Here is a 12,222-nt window from a genome sequence, read left to right as displayed (position 1 = left end):
GCCTGACACCCATGCCACCCATGCCACTGCGGCTGAGCATCATGAAAATTAACGAACGCACCCTGATTAGCTACGCCACATCCGCCGACACGCCCACGGATAAAGTGGGTTGGTTGTGGAAACGCGGTGAAGTGAACCGAAACTTTCAAAAGCGCTACTTTGTGCTCAAAGGCAATTTGTTGTTCTACTTCGAAAAAAATACCGACAAGGAGCCCGTGGGCGTGATTATTCTCGAGGGCTGCACCATCGAATTGGCCGAAGAGGAGCAAGAAAAGTTTTCGTTCAAGATTGTGTTCCATGGCGAGGGCAAACGTACCTTCATTCTGGGCACGGAGACACCCGTGAGTATATCGTAGCTTGTGACATGATCCACGAGTTGCCTTAACCTTTGACTTCGTTCGTATAATCAATGTCATCTCTCCTTAGGAAGTCATGGAAGAGTGGATGAAAATTTTGGCCAGTGCCTCCTACGATTACATGAAGCTAATGGTATTGGAACTGGAGCAGCAGCTCAGCGAGTTGGACGAAGCCGAACGCCGAGGGGGATGCCCGCTCGTAACACGGGATGGTGTATCATCGCCCATGAACGGCCACGAGCCCAAAGCCCCACCCCGGCATCGGAGTAATCCGTTTAATTCGCGAGAGCCTGGTACCAAACCATCACATAAGACTTGGCCGATAATCCATGAAGAATTCGGCGCGAAAATAGTTGATGATCGGTTAGCTTGGTGTTTAAAGGTGGGATCCGAGAAACAAAGCAAGGATCTCATGAGCTAGAACAAGGGCGACATTTGTCCTAGATTATTGAACCATACCCAAGCGTAGGGATTATTCTGACTGTTGTTTATGCTCTCCCAAACCTTGATAAGTAACGACCGTCATCCTGATCACTTTCGTGTTGAACCTGATGGCGGGATAGTTACATTTCTTATTTCTGCCTAACTCGGCCCCCCACACAAATAGACGATCATCATCAAAAAAACGCAACAAGATTCCAAATTGGAGAGTTCACTTCAAAGTTTGTAGCGTGAAAGAGTCAAAATATAAGTGAACATAATTCGAGATTTATTTCGTCCTCAATCAAATTGTCTAAAAAAATAATCAGGGTTACAGATATAACAATCTAAACAAAATGTTTAATACTGATGACACATTCAATAGAATGTACGCGTTTCAGCCTCCTAGTTACAGCTAGTAGCATAATAATTTGTGTTATTCGCCAGGGACCTAGTAGTACTGTTCCCGATAGATATCGCCTTTGATATCGGCGAAATCGCGAAAGTTCTCTAAGAAATTGCCGTTTTGGCTAGGCTGAGGTCGTCGATTATACGAAGATTGATGATAGGTGTCCTCGTCGAAGAAAGTGCCTCCTTTGATGACTTCAAAATTACCCGACCCTAAGATTTCATTGTCTTTCTCATCTTGAACGTAATAGGAATTTCGATCATACCCGGTCTTCTTAGGAAACGTCTGAATGGAGCTCTGCGGGTAAGGATCTCTATGACGGGAGGGGTAAGACGAATATCCGTGCGAAGATTGGTAGCTGTAATTTGGAGTCCTTTTGGGGGACTGGAATTCGTATTGATTCCGGTTATTTCGACGATTGTTTTCAAACGATTGTTGCCGTTGGGCGAAACTATTCCTGTGGTGTGGGTAAAACTCGGTGTCCACATCCTCCCAGAAACCTCGGCTCAAGCCGAACTCGTCATCCCGCCTTGGTTGAGCTCCGTACGAGACTCGAGGCTCTTGTCGCAAATTCCTGTGTCTTCTCAGTTTTGGGACGAACCGACGCTCTTGAGCTAACATCTCATCGGGCTCTGCATTTCGCTTATTTCGGATCTTCATGCTTTCAAATCCCGAGCCTAACGCCTCTAAGCTGGGAAAGTTCTCGGGCATGGTAAAGAAGCCATCGCTTTCCTCATTTGCTAGGTCTTGTTCCTCATTGGAGAAGTGGTCATTTCTGTCGGTTTTGAAGGCGTTAGAGGGCGACAGTGGTCTAGGAGCATCAAACTTGGGCGCTGAGTAGGTAGGAACCTCGGGACGTTGCTTGTATGCCGTTTCGTAAGAAAGCGGTGCACCTTCATTCTTGTTGCTGTAGGGAGAAACGCTTCGGAAGTGATCCTCTTCATCATACAGATGGTCTCGAATACGATGGTTCTTGGTCCTGTCCTCGGAAGGTGATGACGAGGCCTTGAAATTTCGCCTTGGAATTGAGACGAACTCGTTATCGTCTTCTTCATCGTCATACGGAGAGCCTTCGTCATAAGAACTGGATCCAAAGCTAGGATACGATGCACCCGAATCGGGTTGCTCATATCCTCTCTCATCATTGCCCTTGGGCGATTGAAAGGGAGATTCGATTTCGTCTCGGTAAGGTGGGCCAGGTTGGATGGATGTGCCATCCAAGAAAGCCGGTTTCCTATTTTCGTTCAAAGGAATTGCCTCGGAAAAGTATTCCGGGCCAAAATCAAATGGAGTTTGATAATGGGATGGCGGGTGTGTAATAGCTGGCGGATGAGTGGGATGAGTTGGGTGTGTTGGAGGAGCTGTAGGCTGAGTGGGAGGGGGAGTGGGGAAATCTTCGGGGCCTGGCGTGGGAATTGGTCTCGGCGTAGTGGAGAAAGATCGCTCGCGCTCGTAAGACGCTGGCGACTGCGGTCGAGTTTCAAACTCGACAGATGGACCCCCGCCATTTGTGTAGTCGTCATCATCGTCAACAAATAGTTTGAACTTGGCCACATTGTCATCATTGGGGTCAAAATCGAGACCATCTGCTCCAAAGTCATCTGAGAAAGTGTTGTAACCACGCTCGAGCTCTTCGTCGCTTGGATATTCCGGTTGATCGAAGGGGGGACGTCTTTGGTATCTATTCGGTGACTCAGGAGGGAAATCGGGCGAAGAATCATAGCCAGGTGGAGGTCCAGGTTGCTTGCGATCAATGGTCGATAAATCTGGAGATTGATGATGAGAAGGCTCTCTCGATCGTTCAGGTTGGTCTTTTTTGATCACGGGGGCTTGCTCGAAAAATTGTCGCGGGAAATCGTCGTGCTCTTCATTGATAAAAGGATTCGCTCCAAATCCTTTAAAGCCCAAGTTTGAATTGGGCACGCTCAATCCTGGTCTATTAGAACTGCGATCACCATTTGCTTGAGGCTGGTGCGTAGCGGTGGGTCGTTCCCCTTGTTGGTGTCTGGTCGCCCCGGGGAATTGACTGGGTTTACCTAGCTCGAAATCATACCGATGAGCGTCTCCGTTGTCTTCAATACGCTCTTCAAACTGAGGCTGAGGCTCATTGAGTTCGTCTCGGAAGAAGTCGGGTTGTGTGGGTCGTTTTCTAAGTACCTTAGAGACTTCGACGCCGGGTGTACCTGACTCTGAGCGTCTGGGGAAATCCTCACCAAACTCGGGTCGTCGGTTGCCTCCCGATTGTTTTCGGTTGCCATTGGCTCCTGCGTCAAATTGCGGTCTTCTGAATTGCTTCTCCCCGTTGCCATTTGCTCGACGTCCTTGGGCAGCGAACGGTCTGCGAAATGGGGAATGCTTTTTGTTTCCCGCCGAGTGCTGAGCGTTTCGATTTCTTAAATTCGAGCCATGCTTGGGATTTAGTCTACGGTTGTTTTTGTGCGTACCGGGCTTGTTGTGTTTGTTGTTGTGGTGGTGGTTGTTAAACTGACCTCCGTTCTGCCTGGGACGAGAAGCCGAGGCTGCAAAGTCTGAGAAGCCCTTATTATTAGGCGAAGGAAACCCGCCCCCGAGATCTGAAAAGCCTCCAATGTTGAGCACTTGACTGCTGGCGGCGACGGCGGATGGAGATTCCACATTAGCCTCGTTTTGCAAAGGAAGGTGGTTGATGGGCACCACTTGATATTGACTCTTCCCATTCCAGCTGGGACTCAAACTGTGGGCTTTCGGGGTATTCTTCAGTGTTTGAAGGAAATCACTGATGACTTCTTGGCGTCTCTGTTGTTGTCGCTTTTGGATACGGATTGTTCTCACAGTCTGCACTAGCACCAGGCCAATAAGCCATGTTGAGCATCGGAGCCACCTCATCCTCCCACTGGTTGAAAATTGAAACTGAATCGCTGAAGAAATTACTCTCAATTATTTTCTTTTTCAAGCCTTGCGCACATCGCTACGACGACGACGACGACGAGGACGACGGTCGTGGTAGTGCTAATGCAAGTGGCCCTCGTGGTTTTGGTGGTGATAGTGGTAGTGGTACACGCTCTCATACATATGATGTCGACAATTCCCAGCACTGTCCTAACACTGACTTGGATAGTTCGCTACCCGTACCCTAAAGGGCCTTTTCCAGCCCGTCGCCTGCGTCCCTGAAAAGGAGTGTAGTCGTACAAGAGTGTGCATTATGTAGGAACGGTGGATATATGTACTCCATAGGAGTGGCAATGGCATGCTTGCCTTTGGCGGGTTCTCAAGTCCTCCAAACGGAATGCAGGCCAATGGTTCTTGCTCAACTCAACGACGCATGCCACTTCTAAATTCGTTTCCCAACTCGCATTGATTCTCGGCTGGTTGTTCGATCTAACTCTAGCGCTGGCTAGTCAACATGCCAAGTGCGGGTCCGATGTGCGCCTTATCTCCAACTAAGGCATCAACCCCGCACTCGAAGTCGTCACCTTCCTCAGTTTTCCCGTGTGGTTCTGGCAGTGCTTAGGTCCGCTAGATTTCATCGCTTGACGTTTTGTCAATTTGTTGTTGTTGTCGTCGTCGTCGTCGTTGTTGTTGTTGTTGTTGATGATGATGTGGTAGAACCACCATGGTATGTAGCTAACTAACTAAAGTGGTTGAACACGATAAATGCGAACAAGGCGAAAATCTCCATGGTAACATCGGATGGGGCAGCCAGCAGGAGACCATGATAGCGAGGATAGAAATTAACAAACTGACTCGAATCTACTTACCCGATATTGGGATGGGATGTTGGATCCCTATGATCTCTCTCGTTTACGTATTTAGCTAGCCAGCTACAGCTAAGAGCCCCACCTATCCATGTATACCAGCCAACCGACCCACGAGCAAACGTAAGAGCATGCGTTGAATTGTCCGTGTCCAGTTGCCTTGTGCTCACACTCACACGTACCTACAATGGATTGGCCTCTGGTTCCTACAAAGTAAACCCACTGGTTGAAGAGATCGTTTTGTTCCGGAAAAAGAATCTTGAACGGACACACGTGCAAGAAGATCCTTTTATCAGATTCTAGGCAACCTAGGCAGTTTCTAATGATGACCAGAGTCGGATTTTGAGGGAAGTCAGTCAGATTGCACTCTGATGATGTTGGACTTCTTGGAGTCCTATCTGATCTTGCTTGGATCCTCTGAGATGAGAGAAATAGTGAGTTGGCTTCACACACCTAGTTAACACGTTGGGAACTCAAAATATCAAAACAAAGGAAAATGACTCACGTCTGGCAGTCTGTCTTTCCTTTCCATGCCCACTGCTCTTCGTTCTTTCCATGGGCTTTGGGTCATTTTCATCCAACACCCGTCACACCCGATGTTGTCAGATATCTGGCATGAGCGTGGTGCGGTGCACTGACTTGCAATGACTTCAATCCTTCATTTCTCAGACTGACGCTCCTCTCAAGTACGTAGACTGGCTCTAATTCTATGGCTACAAGGTTATTTTCTAGGACTGGAACTGAATGCCATCATCGTGAGGATCTCGAAGTCTTTGGCGGAAATTAATCGTGAGAAATTGTGTCATTGGGAATGGACTTAATTGCACCAATGACCCACCTAGTATTGAATTAACCAGGATGACAGGATCTGCAGATATCATTGCTAATGGCAATTCCCAACTTTGACCTTTCGAGCTTGAACTCAACCCTGGGATGTAAAAAGAGCACCACCAAGCGCACATTGATTCATTGCTCGAAAGCGATGGACAGATTCCAAATTCTGGGTGAAATGTGGGTTCAAAAACTCGTTTGCCTCTCCGATCTCTCATTCTTGTGAAAGTTTTATTGCACCGATTCAGGAGTAGGACAAGTTACCTCGGCTGGGAGTGCTGTAATGAGCCGAGTGCTTGAGGAGGCTGCAAAGATAACCTTTTACGATGACTGTTTTGGAAAAAAGTTTTACCATGCACTTGAATTGGTGCCTAAGATTCGAGGAGAAAACAGTCTACGTAGATTAATGATCGAGCTGGTACTCTCCGCCTCAGTGGGCCAACTCCATTACCTGATCTCAAAGTTGTACACGCTCTTTTTTCCATTGCACATAATTGAAACCGTGAACGAAATTTTCTAAAATTGGGACGTCGCCATAGCATTCAAAGCATCGAAACAACGAGCATGTCTGGCCGCAAATATTGTTGGCCTTAAAAGAGGTCTCGTCATTCAGCTGCCCAATGTAAAACTCGACAGAATTCAGATAGATGAAAAGCAATGAAAAGAATATCAAGCGACATATAATACACCGCTATGTAAAAATATTGATAGAAACGGTGGTCAGCAATGCAATTGAAGTCCCCCTCCATCTTACTACTATTACTACGAGAATGAGCTATCTACGCGTATGTACGTAGTACGAACGCATCCTCCCCCTTACGTAGTAGATCTTTGTGTTTGTTGGATCCCACCGGGTGAGCTGCTATGAACGCGTAGGTTCAGCCAGGATCAGAGTACATTGATCCGTTCGGTCAGGGGCAAGGAAGACATGACTTCAGATGACCCCATGAACGAACTTGAAAGCGGAGAAGAAACTTCTCCCGGAAAAAAGACCCCCGAACGTCTATCGGGGTTGTTCACGGAGATTGTCGGGAAAGCCATTTGCTAGGCAACAAGACCATCCCTGCAATCCCTGCAGGCAAAAACAACGAAACAAAGCACGGTCAACTTTCAAAACACCAATTGCAAGCAAAATGCTTACTTAGACTTGCAGTATATCGTTCAAAGCTCAATGATGAAACTGGATACCTAAATCGTACTTGGAAGATTCAATTTTCATTTTTTAAGGAATGATCTGGAGTGGTACTAAAAGATCATAATACCCAACAATGGTTGAATTGTGTACTTATTTTTCTTAAGGTGACCAATTTCTTAGTTAAATTGTTAGGATGTTATGAAATAACAATTATTAGGACGTCTTTTGATGGTAGCTTGTCCGACAAAGATGAAAGCTTAGAGGCCAAGGAAGGCGGAAAGGAGGGAAGGAGGGAAGGAGGGAAGATGGGAAGATGATGCCGGGACTTCGTACAAGATGATGGTCGGTTGATGTGCAGCAATGTCTAATCATTGGGTTCATACAACCACAACCAATGGTGAGGCTGGAATTGCCTGAATTTGAAGAGTTGAACCGACGAACTAGTTGCCAATGTCTGGTGAGGAGAGGGTTGCAGGTTGCACTCGGTAATGAGTTTTCTTACCTGCCCCTCGAAAATGATGTTTTGATCTGAATTGATCAGTTCGTCGACCTTGTTCAAGGCATTGACATCACCATGTTTTGGCTTGCCCTTTTCTACCTTGGCTTATCTGTCTCATCGGTGAAATGTATGGACCTTCGTACCTTGCTCTATGATCCGGATTTCATTGCTGTCACCAAAGCGGGCCCCACGCCAGCCTTCACCCATGGGCATTTCTCCAATGAGATGAGGCCTCTGGTCGATCCCCTACCCCGATTCCGATTCCGACGAGACATCACTGAGCCCACAAGCCCCAGTCGGAATGTGGAATTTCTTCTCGAGGAGGCCCGTCGTCACGTGGAACCTGAGGTGTTGTCCCAATTGGATCTGACCAAGGACGAGGATCGGAAACGTTTGCAAGCCCTCGTGGATGAGAAGCAAGCCAAGGGAGCCAAATATGTCTATCAGGTCGAAGTGCAGGCAAGTTCCGGGTATTCCAGATTAACATGACTAGTTTAGTGTGGAACATCATTTACGTTGGTTAAAATAAGCACTCGAACAAAACATTCACATTCAATGGATCTTTCCCTGGCTGGGCGGCGAAAGTGAGTATCGTGGTGTTATGCACTACGTATGTAGAATCGGAGGGTGCCGTGAGAAGGGGCTGCCTGATGCGTAATGCCTTTAGTTCAATTGCGCATTTCCCTGAATGCCCCGGCGGCACTTTACGTTCGTGGGTGTTGTTAGCTAGCTTGAAAGCTCAATTAAATGTGGATTGGTTTTGAAGCCAACAACCAACCAACCAGCCACAATAAGTGACCATAAGCCTGGCTGCACTATTTTTTCCATTTGTAACAACTCCAAGTCATGCACATGCATCATCGGGTCGTGCGACGATTTTCACGTAGTCATGGGTTTGGAAATAGCGCCATTTACTCGATCGTAGGGAGTACAAAAGGAGCTAATTGCGGCTCCAATTTATTGATTGCAGTGCAAAAGGCTTGAGATTGAGATTGCTCAAGATAAAAAGCATTCACACCTTCACAATCGCACTCGAATCTCACAATGCAACGCTATCATTGAGATTACTAAGAAAGGATTGTAAAGGGACGGCAAAAACACTTGTGATTGGGAAAAACTTGAACATGTCCGAAGAGGCCTGCTTCACGTACATAGATACACTTTTATTTCGCCCGATTCTCAACCTCGATCTTCTGGATTGCCTTTAGGATGAGATCAGCGATTCCTACCTAGCCCGAACGGAGGAACGAGATGGTCTAACCACGACTGGATCCTATTCGTACAGTGATGGATATTTTGAGCACACGGGTAAGTAGAGCACAGAACGTATGTGCGTACGTAGAGACAAACAAATCAAGGTGGCGAGAACAACTCTGACTCTGATTTGACATGATCGATTCGTATTCGCGCCCAAGTAGATACAAGCCAGCCTCTGCATTTTGGGGGCACGAGGGCCTTTTTTTGCCAGTAATGAACCGTTTTGAAGAGCTTGTTTCTACCAGTGATAATAAGGCCAATGACCAGTCTGCGAGTTGAATCATGTGACCTATTCCTCTCCTATGTTGTTGCACATGAAGAGGTAGGCCCAAACTGTGATGCAGTTTTCTTCAACCAACGGTAGCCCTCCATTGAGGGTGATGCCCTTTTGGTCAACCAATCCCGTCCACGGATGATCAAAGACGTGCTCGAAAATAAGCGATCCCGTTGTTCTTGCAGCGACCTCCTCGGTCGGTCTCGAAAAGTTCAAGCAATCGCCATGATTTTCCTCAGGATCGTCCATTTCATTCGGACCTCCTAGAGACTGAGACAAGGACAACCAGATCAAGCTTAAAAGTCAATTCAATTGCCGTCAGATTTGATGAACATTTCTCAGGGCTTTGAACTGTCATGAGTCATTACGAATGCATATGAGGCGGACTTTTAGCACAGACTTTAAACTTGTGGAGGGGCTTGTGGAGGAAGGAATGATTGGACAGTTCCTGCCATGGATCCAATTATTGGTGCGTGTACGTTGGAGATGATTCCTCCATATATGTACCACGTGCGGCAGATCTTTCACTGAAAAGGTCGCTACACCTCGTCCAAGCTCTATATTGATGGATTGAGCAAGTGGGAATTTCAGAATTGAACGAGATCGATTACCTTGGCACAGTTGAATTCAAAAATGCACAAGAAGCCTTCTCGATTTGAAATGAACTTGAAGCTATCCGTCCTACTTTTGTCGTCACTTACTTGATTTTCGACGTTTTCATTCACTCGACTTTCTACTTTTTCCATTTTCCATGTTTGCCTTGTGATGCTAAAATTCAAAAATTCCTCTTCTCGTGTAACTGAATTGGACGCTCCTCGGTTGGAATAGTGGCTTACGTGGCCGATGCCAATGGTTACCGGGTGACCAAGATGGATTCCCGACCGATTGGAGATGGGCCGAAGCAAGACAAATTCGGTCGGGCCATTGTTCAGTCCTATGTCGGAGGGGTTTCTACGCAATATGCCATCAAAGCCGAGCCTCTGAAGACGGATGACACCAAGTCCGAGTTCCGTCAAGATGATCTTGGTCAATCGCCGTTATTGCCGGCTGATGCTCGTTTAGTGGATTTCACCACGGAGGAATTTCCAACCAAGAACATCCCGGACTTGACTCCTGCGGTGGCTCAACCCGTTGAGCTTGTGACTTCACCGAAAAAGTCCAACCAAAAGGCACCCAATCGAAAGTAGCCAAACCAGGAAAGCTATTGATATGTGGTATGTGCTAGTGCCTACGGATGTACGCATACGTAGTGCGCGTGTGTACGAGCAGAAGAGCAGAATAGCATTGCTTTGGGGGGCATTAATGGCATTGCCATCAAGTACTATCATTTGAATGAGGAATAAATACTACTCGCATCACAAATGGAGCCTCATTCGCAATTTCATGCCGAAGTCCATTCCCCCGATGAAGAGAGAAACCAAAGCGAGAAACAGCCATGCATGTGCTTGAAAGCACTGCTCCAGTTTTGTTATGGTGGATGGCGGACAAAAACATTGATGTCATGTTGAGGCAACCGAAACATGTTGGCTATACAGTGTACATGTAGTTCGGACGTCATACTCTTAAGATAACACACTGTTCGACTTTCAATGAATAAGGTCATGTTGAAATTCTCTTGGTGGGTTTTACGCACGTTATGCATGATCACGTGTTATAGGTACGACGTAGAATTGGCAATGAGATCGATTCCGAAAATCTCGTAACCAAGAAATCGCCTTAATTACCCAGGGAGCCCTACCTAGTGAAAACGTGAATCAGTGCTATGGCTTGGTTTCGAGTCAGAAAACGATTGCATCGAGGCGCCAACGATCGATGCAATTGGCATTTATTCATATACATTAGCCATATCCACATAACAAGATTTAAGCCGTCAATTTCGTTTAATTTCTTGGGTGATAAACGCAGAGCAATCAAAATCAGAATGGCTATTGAGCACTGAGCGTCTCTTGAACAATTTCTTCCATGAAGTCTTACATCGTATTTCATCTCCATTGGCACACTTTCTAGTTATGTGGAAACTTAAAAACAAGTGAGCAGTCCTTCCTCAAATTGGTGGTGGAGTGGATTGTAAGAATTTCCAGCTTGAAACAATGGAAGGCAGATTAGAATGGTTCTTGTAGCAAAACGTTATTGATCAATATTGGCTCTCACTAGAACTATTTGCTGTATTGGAAAACAAGTCAGACTTAACTCAGGTCAGGCTTTGTCCGCAGTGAAAATCAATTAGGTACTTAGTTTGTGTGACATGAGCGTTATTTTATTGACAGACATATGCAACCAATGAGGTTGTGTTTGAAAGTTCAAATGGTTTCCATCCATCTTAGGGCTCTTTGTCAAACGTACCTACCGTAAATCTGCTAGAGCGACGAACATTTCGATTTGGTTCAGTTTTCCAATGAGAATAACCTTGGAACCAGGAGGCATCTGTACTCCTTTGAACATTCGCAATCACTTGACTGTTCGCTTGAATTCGGATCATTCGATTCTCACAGTTTGCCACAAGCTTTTCCGATCAATGTCTCATTTTCGCCTCCTCGAACAGAAAATGGGAACAAAACATCCCTTAAACCTTCTGCTTGTTCTTATGAATGAGTTTGGACACTTGCTGTGACCGAATTTCAGAAGACGTGAGTGAGGCTGTAGACATCTGGAAATTATGTTCGTGTAAATTGTTTTCGAGAACCGAGTTTCACGCACGATAGTTTTGTCCCTTCTGACGCGTTCTCGTCAGCCCCTCGTCAATCCTCAATTCCGAGGAAGAGAGTGAACCTAAGCATATCCTGTTTGTCGATGTTCATTAATCATTATACGTACATGATCATTGATCAAGTGCGTGTTGTAGTAAATATTAGCCCATGGTGTTACAAGTACAAGAGACGGACATTGCAGTACTGCTTGATCATGAAGGCTCATGGCAATTCCCTCGCATTCGTGAAAAATCGATATTTGTTGTTGCATTTGTCCACTTTATGTATTAATCGAGGACCAATTAGGCACAGCGCAAAATTGGTCAACGAGGAAATATGTGTAAGCGCGCGTAACTCGTCAGGAGAGGTTTGATCGATGTCGAACAATTCATTAGATATGCCCTTTGAATCCTCCGTACGCTGGGAGGCGTGCTCAATTGCAATGAAATCGCAATGAATTCTTCGGAGTGATTAGATTTGTTGATGGTCTCAGGTGGCTTTTTTTTTAAATGCGAATTGCAAATATGTTGTGTGGATTTCCTCATTCCAAACTCAAGGTAACCAAGGACATGCGCAAGTTCTTTTTCTTTTTCACAAAAGGTGTCATTCATGTCATCCCT

The 12,222-nt window shown here is 46.1% G+C and overlaps 3 protein-coding genes across 3 annotated transcripts; 2 read left to right on the top strand and 1 right to left on the bottom strand.

The window, feature by feature from the left end:
- Positions 1–11: 11 nt before the first annotated feature.
- Positions 12–1,064, top strand: LOC131884925 (sesquipedalian-1-like). The gene is made up of 2 exons (XM_059232820.1): positions 12–341; positions 427–1,064. The coding sequence occupies exons 1-2, from the start codon at positions 12–14 to the stop codon at positions 775–777; spliced, it is 681 nt and encodes a 226-aa protein (XP_059088803.1). The 3' UTR covers positions 778–1,064.
- LOC131884923 (uncharacterized) lies at positions 1,045–4,520 on the bottom strand. Its single transcript, XM_059232818.1, has one exon. It carries the CDS (start codon positions 4,048–4,050, stop codon positions 1,228–1,230), a length of 2,823 nt encoding a protein of 940 aa, XP_059088801.1. The 5' UTR covers positions 4,051–4,520; the 3' UTR covers positions 1,045–1,227.
- Positions 4,521–7,358: 2,838 nt separating this feature from the next.
- Positions 7,359–10,594, top strand: LOC131884924 (uncharacterized). Its single transcript, XM_059232819.1, has 3 exons — positions 7,359–7,843; positions 8,593–8,692; positions 9,744–10,594. The coding sequence occupies exons 1-3, from the start codon at positions 7,460–7,462 to the stop codon at positions 10,100–10,102; spliced, it is 843 nt and encodes a 280-aa protein (XP_059088802.1). The 5' UTR covers positions 7,359–7,459; the 3' UTR covers positions 10,103–10,594.
- The last annotated feature ends 1,628 nt before the right edge of the window (positions 10,595–12,222 follow it).

Source organism: Tigriopus californicus, chromosome 8 (assembly GCF_007210705.1).
Source record: "Tigriopus californicus strain San Diego chromosome 8, Tcal_SD_v2.1, whole genome shotgun sequence".
NCBI classification, from domain to species: Eukaryota; Metazoa; Arthropoda; class Copepoda; order Harpacticoida; family Harpacticidae; genus Tigriopus; species Tigriopus californicus.
The sequence above is the reverse complement of the archived record's forward strand: the minus strand, read 5'-3'. Positions and strand labels throughout refer to the sequence as shown.

What these genes read in the sequence shown, in the direction of transcription:
- LOC131884924 (XM_059232819.1), top strand. Translation starts at nt 7,460, where the DNA reads ATGTTTTGGCTTGCCCTTTTCTACCTTGGCTTATCTGTCTCATCGGTG. An exon ending in TCTATCAGGTCGAAGTGCAG is followed by an intron (nt 7,844 to 8,592) that starts GCAAGTTCCGGG and finishes GATTGCCTTTAG; the next exon opens with GATGAGATCAGCGATTCCTA. An exon ending in TGGATATTTTGAGCACACGG is followed by an intron (nt 8,693 to 9,743) that starts GTAAGTAGAGCA and finishes CGGTTGGAATAG; the next exon opens with TGGCTTACGTGGCCGATGCC.
- LOC131884923 (XM_059232818.1), bottom strand. Translation starts at nt 4,050, where the DNA reads ATGAGGTGGCTCCGATGCTCAACATGGCTTATTGGCCTGGTGCTAGTG.
- LOC131884925 (XM_059232820.1), top strand. Translation starts at nt 12, where the DNA reads ATGCCACCCATGCCACTGCGGCTGAGCATCATGAAAATTAACGAACGC. An exon ending in TTCTGGGCACGGAGACACCC is followed by an intron (nt 342 to 426) that starts GTGAGTATATCG and finishes ATCTCTCCTTAG; the next exon opens with GAAGTCATGGAAGAGTGGAT.